General features: G+C 37.9%; 1 protein-coding gene across 7 annotated transcripts in view; it reads left to right on the top strand.

The window, feature by feature from the left end:
- The first annotated feature begins 5,164 nt into the window (after positions 1–5,164).
- The window catches only part of LOC135203075 (ATP-sensitive inward rectifier potassium channel 12-like), a 280,355-nt gene continuing 270,912 nt past the window's right edge, over positions 5,165–14,607 (top strand). For all 7 annotated transcript variants that reach the window (XM_064232685.1, XM_064232682.1, XM_064232684.1 and 4 more), the window contains exon 1: positions 5,165–6,618. In XM_064232685.1, the coding sequence (XP_064088755.1) occupies positions 6,011–6,618 (608 nt within the window). In that variant the 5' untranslated portion in view covers positions 5,165–6,010. The remainder of the gene's footprint in view (positions 6,619–14,607) is intronic.

The following is a 14,607-nucleotide window of genomic DNA, read 5'->3' as shown; positions in this document are numbered from 1 at the left end:
GTGGCTTTGCGATAGAATGAACTACTTTCTTTAACAAAATAGCAGGGACTCCATCCGGCCCTGCAGCAGCTCCATTTTTAATTTCATTAATTGCCTGCACAATATCAGCTTCATTAATTTCTATGTCAGCTAAATATTCACTATTTTTCTTCTTCCCTTACTTCTATATCATTATCTTCATTATCTATTCTAGGGGTGAATTCTCTCTTATATCGTTCTGCCAGTATGTTGCAAATTTCCTTTTTTTCATTCGTTAATCTCCCTTCAATTCTCAGAGGGCCTATTTCTATTCTTCTTTTATTCATCTTCTTCGCATATGAGTATAATAGTTTGGGGTTTTGCTTGATATTTAATAGGGTTTTTTCTTCCAAGTCCCGTTTTTCATTTTCTTTTGATTGTATAATCTTTTGTTCTGCATTTTCTATCTTACTTTTTAGTTCTATAACTTTCCATGCATTTTTTTCTTTTGCAAGACCTTTTTTCCACTTTCTGATTTTCTGGAACAAGATCCTTCTGTCTCTTGGTATGCATGAATGATGTTTACTTTTCTTCTTCGGTATATATTTTTCCACTATTTTCTCCAATATTTTATATAATATCTCCGTATTTACCCTTATGTCATCACTTACGAAAATGTTATCCCAATCTTTGTTTAATTCTTCATTAATTTCTGACCATTTTATATTTTTACTGTAGAAGTTGTATTTTCCATATCCTTCCCACTTTTTCATTTCTTGCTTATCTCTATTTTCACTTGCTTTGGAATGAACTGTTTAATTCTATGACATTATGGTCTGAAATACTCGCATTATAAACTATTATTTCTTTAACATTAATTCATCTCGTTCACAAATACTAGGTCTAAAGTATTTTCCTTTCTTGTTGGCAGGTGATTTATTTGTTGAATGTTGTATTCTAGTAGCATATCTAATAGCTTTTCAAATTGCCTCTTATCTTCTGCACTAGCTATTACTCTCCTTTTTTATATGTATAAGTACAACCACAATCTCCTATTCGTTCTTTCCATTTCTACGAAACAAAGGAAGTTGAAGTACCATGATAGGAGAATAGTCCAGTCCTTGTGATTTCTACATATATCATCCAATTTTCAATTATTAAGTCAAACTCTTTAGTATTAGGAGGTCTATATATTACTATGTTCATCAATTTTTCAGATTCAAATTCTACCGCTATTAGTTCACATTCTGAGTTACTATATTTCTCATATATTTTTCCTTGTTTTTTGTCTTTCCCATATATTGCGGTTCCCCTTGATTCCTATTTTTTCTATCTGATCTATAAGTTTGGAACCCTTTTATTTGATCATCATTCCCAGTCTCTTGGAATACCAGGTTTTCAATATTCATATATCTAGTTTTCTTTCATTTTTTTTATTTTGGTTAGTTCTTCTAAGTACTCTATTTTTCTTTTTGAGTTACTGTAACTAAACCTGCGCATTCATCACTATGATGGTTTGCGTGTTTTCTCCTTCATTTAATACTGGTAGTAATAAGGATTTTCCCATGTCTCTTTCCTGTTCTGGTATGTTGTTCTTTTTTTCATTTCCAGAAATTCTGACATTAAAAAATCCAACTTTTCCATAATATTTGATCTTCCTTCATCATAATTATTCATTTTGTGTCTGAATCTGCAATTTTCCCTTTTCTCCGTTTCTGCAATATCCTCTTGCATAATAAATACAGTTATTATCTCTTGAGTAGAATTTCGGAGCTGATGCTTTGAAATTTTTTGCTGACACCTCTGCATATCTCATTGGTGGTTTGCTTTTCTCTTTTACCTGAGAGAGAGAGAGAGAGAGGATCATGATCACTAGGTCGAGAATATCTGCTTTTGACCATCAGAGGGTTCAAGTTTAGCTACGAAGGGAGTTTCAACTGGGGGAGTAAGTGGAGCTGTGCCACCCCCCCCCCCCCCCCCCCCCCCCCCCCCCCCCCATAGCAACGCCACTAGCCACACCGTCAAAATGCTTGATTGCAGTAACAGACCTCATCTAATACAGAAGTAACGATTAGTTAGTAGTTTGTTTTTTATTTAATCAATTTCAAATGTTCATTTGACCCTATTATTTCATTAATTTATCAACGTAATCTGGCAAATAGTAGATGTATTATATCATGCTGATGCGACTGTTTGTGAAAAAAAGAACGCGCCATTATAGTATTTAAAAAACCGATATATCCCGTTTCACCACACTAGGCCTATTTTATTCTAAATAAAATAGTCTCATATGGTACTACTACGTTAATTGACCCATTAATTCCCCGTATGACAATTCACGGATACATCAAAATACGGAGGTATATCACTGCAAAAATCAAATATGCACAGTACTACTCATAAGAAGTGTTCCGAAATAAATACCAATCGCAAAAAGTACTTAATTCACACGAGTTAAATGGACCCAGTGCTCACAGAGAACTTGGCAACGAGTTTCAGCGAATCAGGAATCACTAAATATTTTTCGAATTAATTTATTCATTGATATATTTGACTTTTTTTTTTTTTTTACATAATTCAGACTTATGTATAGTTTCAGCAATTAGTTTTACCTTTAATACCATAAATTTTGCATGGCAACATAACGTCATTGAACTCCTGAGATGTTATTTATACCTCTTATTGTATTATTTCAAATTACATTTCCTTGCACAATGGTAGTAGTTTCAGAACATTGTCGTAAACTAACCAATGATTAGTATGCTAGGAAAATACATTTTTTAGCCCTCCGTTTTTAACAATATGAGGTTTTGGAATAATTTCTATAACTTCATAAGATTCATACGGCTCCCTGCTTCTGTTCCTCATTTTCAGCAACACTTTCGACCAGCTGGTATTTATTTCCGTTATGGCAATTTCAAGTTTCAACATCACCTCCTATATGTCTTAAATACCATCAACGTCATCTTTCGCGAACTTATGAGGATTGATTCTTAGGCCATAAAAAAACGTTCTGCCATTTATATTGTTTGCCTACCGATTGCATTTGACACAGTGTAGGGGAATGTACCATAATAAAGAACAGTATTTTATAAAGCTTGAACAGCTAGAAAAGCTAGCAATAGTCTCACTATGCTTCATAGGAAGTATATCACTGGTAGCAAATTTTCCAGCGGAGAATTAAGTCTAAAAAATAACACATTTTATGCAATTTTAGGTAGATAAACTAAAATATGGATGTTTATAAGCAATTAGCAAGATATCATATTCTCATAATTATAACAACTTTTTCAAATCATGACTACAAGGCAGTCATTCGGTTTACCTGGGTTTAAACGTCTCTTAGGATTTTAGGGACATCTCTAACCGTCGGACCGTAAAGTCTTTTAAAGAGAGCTTTATTACGTTAGAAATAGGCCAAGGGTTTCAGTTTTATGCTGATAATATGCTACGTTTAACAAAATGCTATATTTAATGCTAAATCGATTATGTTTGACCCTAAAATACGATGTTATGACGGTTACACAGTTACAGAAATATGAACGTTGTATGAACTATCTTTAACCGGTGGCTTCGTTCAGTTTTATTTTCTTACCTGATATTTAACAGTAAACATCTTTTGATAAATGATACACAAAGATATTAAGACTAAATATCTTTGTGTTTCATCTTTAAGCATTCCCGGAAGCCATGTAGGTCTAGTTTTTAAGTCGCGTTAATGGCTATCTTCGTCTCATTCCATGACGTATCTTTTATGATCGTTATCCGATTGTTCTTTGATTGTCATCTGAGCTGCATGATCTCTGTGTATGACCTACTTTTTAGCCATGGCCTACTTTCCTTTTATTTTTTCCCTCTTTGTGATCTAGTTGCGCCATTACCCAAAGTTGTCTGATGCATTATAAACAACAATCTTTGTTTCGACTGTAGTTTACTCCTGCCATATATTTCCGCCAATTTCCAAACTACGTATGAGAGAGAGAGAGAGAGAGAGAGAGAGAGAGAGAGAGAGAGAGAGAGTCCTACGATCGTTAGAGGATCCTCTCCTCCTCCTTTCTTGGGTCAAGGTCGGACTCCTAGTTACGGGATAATCAGGCAACTGCCGAAGACCGCCATCACCACCACCACCACCACCGGGCGGCGATAATCGCTGGTGATGGCGGAGGGGATGATGATGATGATGATGATGATGATAACGTTAATATCAGGTGGGAAACTATTAATTCGCCACAGGCTTCCATGGCGGTCGACGCCGCGGCTATGGATGCTTTATTGTAATGATTATATGATAATGATGATGACGATAATGGATCAGGTGAGAATGATTAATTAATTAGATACACGGGCTTCCATGGCCGTAGACGCCATACCTATGGACGCTTACTACTAATGATCATGTGATGATAATGGTAGTAAGAGATAGGAAACTATTACAATGAGCTACGGGCGTCCATGGAAGCCGACGCCATGCCTACGGAAGCTTATGGTAATGAATATGTGATGATGATGATGATGATAATAGATCAGGAGGGAATGATTAAATAGATGCGAGCTTCCATGGCCGTAGACGCCATACCTGTGGACGCTTATGGTACTAATGATTATATGATGACGATGATAATGATAGTATCAGGTAGAAAACTATTACAATGAGTACGGGCGTCCATGGAAGCCGACGCCATGCCTTCGGAAGCTTATGGTAATTATATGATGATGATAGTAATAATAGATCAGGTGGAAATGATTAATTATATTAGATGCTGGCTTCCATGGCCGTAGACGCCATACCTATGGACGTTTATGGTACTAATGATTATATGATGATAATGATAGTAACAGGTAAGAAACTATTACAATGAGCTACGGGCGTCCATGGAAGCCGACGCTATGCCTACGGAAGCTTATGGTAATGATTATATGATGATGCTAGTGGTAGTTTCAGGTAGGAAATTATTAATTAACGAGCTTACGGGCGTCCTTCCACGGAGGCCGACGCCGCGTCTACTATGGAGGAAGTTCACTATGACGATCAAGGTGATAATGATGACATTATGAAAACCACAAGGAAGAGTATAATAAAGGTGGACGGAGTTGCCATCATCGTTTGTGTGTGTGTGTGTGTGTGTTTGTGTGAGTGAGTGTGTGTGTGTGTGTGTGTGTGTATGTGCGTGTGCGGTGTGTATTGGCGGAGGAATCATCAGCCAGGCAGCAGTCTCGTGTATTCCTCGGTGCTATTCGGAGACCCCTCCCGCCTGCTTTTCTCTCTCACTCTCTCTCTCTCTCTACGGTCTCGCTCGCGTCCGAACCCCGTCAGGGGAAGGAAAGAAAGAAAGGAAAAAAGAAAAATATATCGTTATTGTTTCGGTTGATATATTTACCAAAAAATTTGTGTGGCTCCCAAAAAGGATAAATTATTATAGGCCTACGGGAATACTACAGATCTTTCATTGAAAAAAGTATGAAATATTATCGAATGTCGTAGAAGATTACAAATACAGTTCATCCGAACAGAATACAAGTGTATTAATACATCTCTTAGTGACGTGTGAGGGAAAGCATTAAGAAGAAAATAAAAAAGGAGGCCTATTTTAAGTGAATAAAGAGGAATATTTTCGAAAGACCAGTGCCCAGTACTAAAAAAAAAAGAAGTATATAGTCCTAGTAGTTTCATGGCAGTGGAATAGAATCGATCTTGTCTCAAAGAATCTCATGTCCCTGGATGATACTGGAGTGAGCAAGAGCCTCTGACCGCCCGCCGGGGCACGGCTGGCTGTGGTATCCCCGCCTCTCCCCACCGTCGGGCACTACGGCCGATATTTCCATCGTCGTCGGATCGCCGGCGGGAGAAACGCCGCCGCAGGACACTAGTAGCAGTAATAGTAGGCCTTCGACGGGAGGCCTCCCCAACCCCCGCCCGAGTCTGATCCACTCCCTACCCCTCCTGAACTTGCCGCGGGTGGGTCACCCCGCAGCAGGAGGCACCGTGTGTGAAGAGCGCCTTTGCGAAGGAAGGGCTTGCGGCCGCCCGTGTGGATGCAGCGGTGACGCCGGCATGAAGGTGAGCAGCGGCAGCGAAGCTGCGGGCGGTGGCCCCGTGCTCCCGGTGTGGCAGACGCTGAAGGGCCTCAGCTCCAGGGATGTCTCCTGCACCAGTCCAGGTTCCAGCAGTCCCGGGACACAGCAGCAGCATTGCAGCCTGCAAGTCGGTTCCAGCACCGCAGCAGAGCGCCTAGCCCGGAGGGACTCCTCCTGCCCCATGGACGCCTCTGCCATGCCGTCCCCGTACCCACCTCCTGCAGCTGCTGCAGCAGCAACGGAGGCGGTGAGCACCCCTTTCCCCCAGCTGGTCATTCCGGAGGGCGACAGGGCCCTGCAGGGGCTCCTGAACGGCTCGGCGGCGCCTCCTTTATCCGCTCCTCCGACGGACCACCAGACCGGCAAGGGCGCCGCCGTCAGTGCGCCGTGGGGCCCCCCCTCGTCGTCGACGACCTCTACCTCGCTCTCCAACACCAACTTGGCCCTTCACAACAACAACAACAACAACAATAATAACAACAACAACAACACTGTGATCAGCAATAACAACGTGACGTACGCCACGTCGGCGAAGGAGGACCCGCCGGAGGACGACGAGGAGGAGGACACGCCCCACGTCTTCAGGTGAGTAATGCTATTATAGCAGTTGTAGCGGAGATCAGTCATAGACTCATTATCGAATAACGACCCTTTTTCGTCTTCATTCGCCCACTTGTGCCGTTGTTAACTTGTTATTCGTGATCGTCCTTTGTTGTCATTGTTCGTTATCATTCTTTGTTATCATTCTTCGTTATCATCATCATCATCATTGCTTGGGATGAGTGTGCTAAGCTCGATGAGCTTATTAGGCATATGTTGTTAAATTCTAAAGTTGATACAATGATTACCCTCGTGTATTTAAATGCAGGAATATTCAGTGTTTTTGTTTATTGTTTGTGTTAAATGTGCATCGTTAAGACTTTATATTTGTGTTTTTAGGTTTTGATATTTGAATTTGTATAGGCCTATGCGTTTTTGTTTGAGGTAAACCGGCGTTGAATACGATATAGATCTCTGTGGTTTGCATTTTGTCTTGAAATGGGTATATTTATACTTTTATATTTTGTATTTGTATAGGCGTAGGTGTTTGTGCATGAGGTAGCTAAACCAGCTTTAGATAGGACGTAGGCCTATATATGCATTTTGCTCTCGAAGTGTACCACTCGTTTTTTATAAACATTTAAAATTTGTGATTTATATGTTCGTTTCCGTGTAGGCCTATTCGGCTCTTTGTAAGTTAACCGGCTTAAAATACGATATAGGCCTATATATGTATTTGCTCTCGAAATGTACCTCTCGATTTTGTAAAGAATCTTTAAGATTTTTATTTTTTTATGCGTTTCCGTATAGGCCTATTGGGTTCTTTGTGAGGTAATCCGGCTTAATATACGTTGTAAGTCTACCTATATGGTATTTATACTTTTTTGTCCCAGAACTGTACCACTGATTTTCATAAAAATCTTAAAAACTTGCATTTATCTTTTGTGTCTAGGTCTACTATTCTTTTCTTAGTGAGACAAACCAGCTTTAAATACGACGTAGGCCTATACAAGATTTTTCGCCATCGAAATATGCCACTGGTTTTTATGCAAATTTCAAAATTTACGATATTTATATTCGTTTCTGTATAGGCCTTAAATACGATTATAGGCCTATGAAATATACTTTTTGTCCTCGAAATATACCACCCGATTTTATAAACAGAACCTTTTTTCGTGAACCAGTAAAATATATTTTTGTTAGACTCTGAAATGGAAATCGTCGAATGACTTTTATATCTGGCGTTTTAGATAAAAAAAAGACTTTTATATCTGGTGTTTTAGATAAAAAAAAGTAGACGACTTTTATATCTGGCGTTTTAGAAAAAAAAAAAACGACGGACGGGAAATGAAAGACGTGTTGTCTCCGGTATTATTGAAACACCGGAAATTGTATGAGAAAATAATGTTAGGTAATGCATGAAGAACATAGGTTTTTCGTTTTGCCATTTTTTTTTGACAATGTATAAGTGGAGAAAATTATATATATATATATATATATAGATATATATGTAAGTAATTTTTTGACAATTGTATAAGTGGAAAAAAATTATATCTATCTATCTATCTATCTATCTATATATATATATATATATATAATATATATATATATATATATATTATATATATATATATATATATAAGGTAATTTTTTTGACAATGTATAAGTGGAAAAAATTATATATATATAATATATATAATATATATATATATATATATATATATATATATATATAAGGTAATACGAATTTGATGGACATTAAAAAGTGAACGTAGATAAATAAAATAATACACATTAAACAAAATGAATACACGTCATCTGAGTAAATTCATATTTCTTGTTCATCAAAAATTGAATAACGATTAATAAATTAAAAACCATTGGGAAGTGGGATACCTATTAGACAACTCTTGCAGCAGTAGATGCCTGCAAGTGCCTTCAGGTGCTGCCAAGTGCTTTCAGGTGCTGCCAAGTGCTTTCAGGGTGCGGGCCACAGTGCTTTCAGGGGGGGGGCTGCCAATTGGGCCTTCGGTGCTCGCCAGTGCCTTCAGGTGCTGCCAAAGTGCCTTCAGGTGCTGTCAAGTGTCCTTCTAGGTGCTTGTTGCCAAGTTTGGCCTTTCAGTGTTTGCTTCCAAGTTGTCTGTGGACAAGGTGGCTGACAAGTGCTTCAGGTGCTGCCAAGTGCCTTCAGGTGCTGCCAAGTGCCTTCAGGTGCTGCCAAGTGCTTTCAGGTGCTGCCAAGTGCTTTCAGGTGCTGCCAAGTGCCTTCAGGTGCTGCCAAGTGCCTTCAGGTGCTGCCAAGTGCCTTCAGGTGCTGCCAAGTGCCTTCAGGTGCTGCCAAGTGCCTTCATGGTGCTGACAAGTGCCTTTCAGGTGGCTGCCAAGTGCCTTCAAGGTGCGCCAAAAGTTTTGCCTTAGGTGCTGCCAATGTGGCCTTTTCAGGTGGCTTGCCAAGTGCATTCCAAGGTGCTGCCAAGGCCTTCAGGTGCTGCCAAGGCCTTCAGGTGCTGCCAAGTGCCTTCAGGTGCCTTGCCAAGAATGCCTTCAGGTGCCAAGTGCCTCAGGTGCTGCCAAGCCTTCAGGTGCTGCCAAGGCTTTCAGTGCTGCCAAGTGCCTTCAGGTGCTGCCAAGTGCCTTCAGGTGCTGCCAAGTGCTTTCAGGTGCTGCCAAGTGCTTTCAGGTGCTGCCAAGTGCCTTCAGGTGCTGCCAAGTGCCTTCAGGTGCTGCCAAGTGCCTTCAGGTGCTGCCAAGTGCTTTCAGGTGCTGCCAAGTGCTTTCAGGTGCTGCCAAGTGCTTTCAGGTGCTGCCAAGTGCCTTCAGGTGCTGCCAAGTGCTTTCAGGTGCTGCCAAGTGCTTTCAGGTGCTGCCAAGTGCTTTCAGGTGCTGCCAAGTGCCTCCAGAGTTTTGAGTACAGGTGTCGGGGCGAGTTCGTTCAGGTTCCTGGTTCATATGTCGTTAAGAAAAGGTGATATGAATTTAGGATAGTAGGTTTTATAATATCTTGATATATATATATATATATATATATATATATATATATATATATATACATACATATACATACATATATGTAGAGGTTGAATTATGTGAGGTTTAAACAAATTTAAATTTATTTTGATTAAAATGGGAATTTTTATTATAACGAACAGTTAGTTCAAAGTAATGTGCGTTTACAACGCCTTGAATTTTTTTTTTTTTTAAACAAGATGAATTTGCAGTTTGATGAAAAATTCAAATTGGTAGACTTGGTTGGTATTTTTTAAGATGAAACGTAAATAAAATGATCAGAGAGATTTCTCGCGTATTAAGGGCAAAATTATAATATATATATATAATATATATATATATATATATATATATATATATATATATATATATATATATAATAATAATTATAATAATTATAATTCAATTGTCTTAAGAGAATTATAAAGGCACTTAAGCCTCAAAGGTATCCCAACCACTCGAAAATTGAAATTTTAAATGACACCTCTTGAGAAAGGTTTCTTATCTCAAATGGGTTCTTCACGCCGTGCAAAAAAGGGACTTGAGGTTATCGAAAAGACTTTGGGTTATCAATGGCGTCATTAGTCTCATCTTTTCTATTTTTTGTCTCCTTTTTTTTCTTTGGAAAGTAGTTGATCTTCCAACCGGTGGATTTTCGACTCTGCTAACTAAACTGGGAGGAGGTGATTATGTCACTCGTTTGTGTGTGCGTGAGTGTGTCATGATAACCTCTCTGATAAACGGATTGACTGACTTCGATGAACTCCAGCACAATAATTCTGTACGTATTCAGTTAGTTAACTTCTCGAGACCAGCCAAATTTTGAGGAAAGGAATTTGCGTTCGAAGGGTTTAGACAATGGCTAGCTACGTGCTTGTGGGACCGTATGCATCTTGCATGTTTATTGCCAATTTATAGGATGTGTATTATATTCACCTGTGAAAGGTATTGTTTTTACCTTATATATATTGTCATTATTATTATTATTATTATTTTGGTCTATCAGTCATCCTATTCGACTGGGTGGTTTTTATATTGTGGGGTTCCGGGTTGCATCCTGCCTCCTTAGGAATCAATCACTTTTCTCACTATTTCTAGGAGCACACACACTTCTGCATGATCCCTGGAGCTACTTCAGTATCTAATTTTTCCAGGTTCCTTTCCAGGGATCTTGGAATCGTGCCTAGTGTCCCTATGATTACGAGTACAATTTTCACTGGCTTATCCCATATCCTTCTTATTTCGATTTTCAGGTCTTGATACTTATAAGGTTTTTTTCTTTCTTTCTAATCTACTCTGGTGTCCCATGGTATTGCCACATCGATCAATAATACTTTATTTATTTTATTATTATTATTATTATTATTATTATTATTATTTTTTTTTTTTTTTTTTTTTTTTTTTTTTTTTTTTTTTTTTTTTTTTTTTTTTTTTTTTTTTTTTTTTTTTTTTTTTTTTTGCTCTATCACAGTCCTCTAATTCGACTGGGTGGTATTTATAGTGTGGGGTTCCGGGTTGCATCCTGCCTCCTTAGGAGTCCATCACTTTTCTTACTATGTGTGCCGTTTCTAGGATCACACACTTCTGCATGAGACCTGGAGCTACTTCAGCCTCTAGTTTTTTCTAGATTCCTTTTCAGGGATCTTTGGGATCGTGCCTAGTGCTCCTATGATTATGGGTACGATTTCCACTGGCATATCCCATATCCTTCTTATTTCTATTTTCAGATCTTGATACTTATCCATTTTTTCCCTCTCTTTCTCTTCAACTCTGGTGTCCCATGGTATTGCGACATCAATGAGTGATACTTTCTTCTTGATTTTGTCAATCAACGTCACGTCTGGTCGATTTGGGCCGTATCACCCTATCCGTTCTGTAACCATAGTCCCAGAGGATCTTTGCCTGATCGTTTTCTATCACTCCCTCAGGTTGGTGCTCGTACCACTTATTACTGCAAGGTAGCTGATGTTTCTTGCACAGGCTCCAGTGGAGGGCTTTTGCCACTGAATCATGCCTCTTTTTGTACTGGTTCTGTGCAAGTGCCGGGCATTCACTTGCTATGTGGTTTATGGTTTCATTTTTCGTATTGCACTTCCTACATATGGAGAGATGTTATTTCCGTCTATCGTACTTTGAACATATCTGGTTCTTAGGGCCTGATCTTGTGCCGCTGTTATCATTCCTTCAGTTTCCTTCTTTAGCTCTCCCCTCTGTAGCCATTGCCAATTGTCATCGCTGGCTAGTTCTTTAGTCTGTCTCATGTATTGTCCGTGCATTGGTTTGTTGTGCCAGTCCTCTGTTCTCTCTGTCTTTCTCCTGTCTCTGGTATATTTCTGGGTCTTCGTCTACTTTTATTAGTCCTTCTTCCCATGCACTCTTTAGCCACTCGTCTTCACTGGTTTTCAGATATTGCCCAGTGCTCTGTTTTCAATGTTGACGCAGTCCTCTATACTTAGTAGTCCTCTCCCTCCTTCCTTTCGTGTTATATAGTCTGTCCGTATTTGCTCTTGGGTGTTAGTGCTTTGTGTATTGTCATTTGTTTCCTGGTTTTCTGATCTATGCTGCGGAGTTCTGCCTTCGTCCATTCCACCCTATTCCTGCGCTGTATCTGATTACTGGCACTGCCCATGTGTTTTATGGCTTTTATCATATTTCCTCCATTGAGTTTTGACTTGAGTATCGCCTTGAGTCTCTGCATATATTCTTTCCTGATCGTGTCCTTCATCTCTTGGTGTTTTATATCTCCTCCTTCCATTATTCCAGGTATTTGTATCCTGTCTCATCTATGTGTTGATGTTGCTCCATCTGGTAGCTTTATCCCCCCTTCAGTTCTCGTTACTTTGCCTTTTTTGTATGTTGACTAAGGCGCATTTTTCTATTCCAAACTCCATTCTGATGTCCCCAGATACAATCCTTACAGTCTGGATTAGGTATCTATTTCCTTGATGCTCTTACCATACAGCTTGATGTCGTCCATGAACATCAGATGGTTGATTTTGTTGCCTCTTTTCTTGAGTTGGTACCCGGCATCCATCTTCTGTAGTACTTTTGTCATGGGAATCATGGCTACTACGAAGAGTAGTGGGGACAGTGAGTCGCCCTGGAAGATCCCTCTCCTGATATTAACCTCTGCTAGTCTTATTCCAGAGCTTGTAAGTATTGTATTCCAGTTGCGCATTGTATTTTTGAGGAAGCTGATGGTGTTTTCCTCTGCCCCATATATTTTCAGGCATTCTATTAGCCATGTGTGTGGTATCATGTCGAAGGCTTTCTTATAGTCTATCCATGCCATCGCTTAGGTTGGTTTCTCTCCTACTGTTCTTCATTACCATTTTGTCTTATCAGGAGCTGGTCTTTTTGTGCCCCTACACTTCCTTCTGCAGCCTTTCTGTTGGTAGGGATGGTGTTTGTCTCCTCTAGGTAGTTGTATAGCCTTTCACTGATGATACCTGTTAGTAACTTCCACATTATGGTAGGCAGGTGATAGGCCTGTAGTTACTGGCTATATTTCCCTTACTCTTGTCTTTTTGTACTAAGGATGTTCTTCTTCCTGTGGTCATCCATTTGGGTGCTTGGTGATTTGAGATACAATGCTGGAGTTGTTTCTGCTATTCGTGGGTGTAGGGCCTTGAAGTTTTTGAGCCAGTATCCATGGACTTCATCGGGACCTGGGGTTTTCCAGTTTGGCATTTTCTTTAGTTGGTGTCTGACTGTGTCTGTCGTGATCTCTGTGAATCTTTGTTTTATTCTCCCTGTTTCTTCTTCCTTGACTTCCTGGAGCCATGTTGCATGTTTGTTGTGTGATATTATTATTATTATTATTATTATTATTATTATTATTATTATTATTAGTCAGAAGATGAAACCAATTCATACGGAACAAACCTCCAAAGAGTATGGTGTTCATTAGGAAGAAGTAAGACGAGGTAAAGAGAAATACAGAAAGCAAAGACCCCAATTATATTATATATATATATATATATATATATATATATATATATATATATATATGTGTGTGTGTGTGTGTGTGTGTACATACATACATACATACATACATGCATGAAGGCCTGCAATCTCAGAAAACTGGTAACTCGCTATCTGAACTTCGCTTATTATTAAAACTTCTTTATTATTATTATTATTATTATTATTTTATTATTATTATTATTATTAGTCAGAAGATGAAACCAATTCATACGGAACAAACCTCCAAAGAGTATGGTGTTCATTAGGAAGAAGTAAGACGAGGTAAAGAGAAATACAGAAAGCAAAGACCTCACTTATTGAATGACCAAAAAAGAAAAGAAAAATTAACTATTGGAGAAAATGTATTAAAATGGAAGGATGAGAGTATTAGGGATAGGAATATATATAGATATATATATATATATATATATATATCTACTTAGTTATAATATATATAATATGTATATTGTGTATATATATAGATATATGTATATATATATATAGGTATATATAGTCTAGTATATTATATGTATATACTATATATATATGTATATATATATGTATATATATATATATGTATATAGATATATGTATATATGTATATATATATATATATATTATATGTATATATATATATGTATATATATGTATATATATAGGTACTATATATATAGGTATGTATATATATGTATATATATATCTGTATATGTATATATATGTATAATATATATATATAGTATATATATATTGAATATAATATAATATATATGTATATTGTAATATATATATATATATTATATGTATAGTATATATATATGTATCTATCTATTGTCTATATATATGTCTACTCTCTGTATCTCTTCCTATCCTATGTAATATATAATGTATATATCTATTGTCTATGTATATATATGTTATATCTCTATATATATATGTATATATATATGTGTGTGTGTGTGTGTGTGTGTGTACATACATAAATACATACATACATGCATGAAGGCTGCAATCTCAGAAACTGGTAACTCGTTATATACGAAACTTCTTTATAATTAGTGTAAG

The sequence above is a fragment of the Macrobrachium nipponense genome, chromosome 33 (genome assembly GCF_015104395.2).
Source record: "Macrobrachium nipponense isolate FS-2020 chromosome 33, ASM1510439v2, whole genome shotgun sequence".
Lineage (NCBI taxonomy): Eukaryota > Metazoa > Arthropoda > Malacostraca > Decapoda > Palaemonidae > Macrobrachium > Macrobrachium nipponense.
Note: the sequence above shows the minus strand (reverse complement) of the source record. Positions and strands in the feature narration are given on the sequence as shown.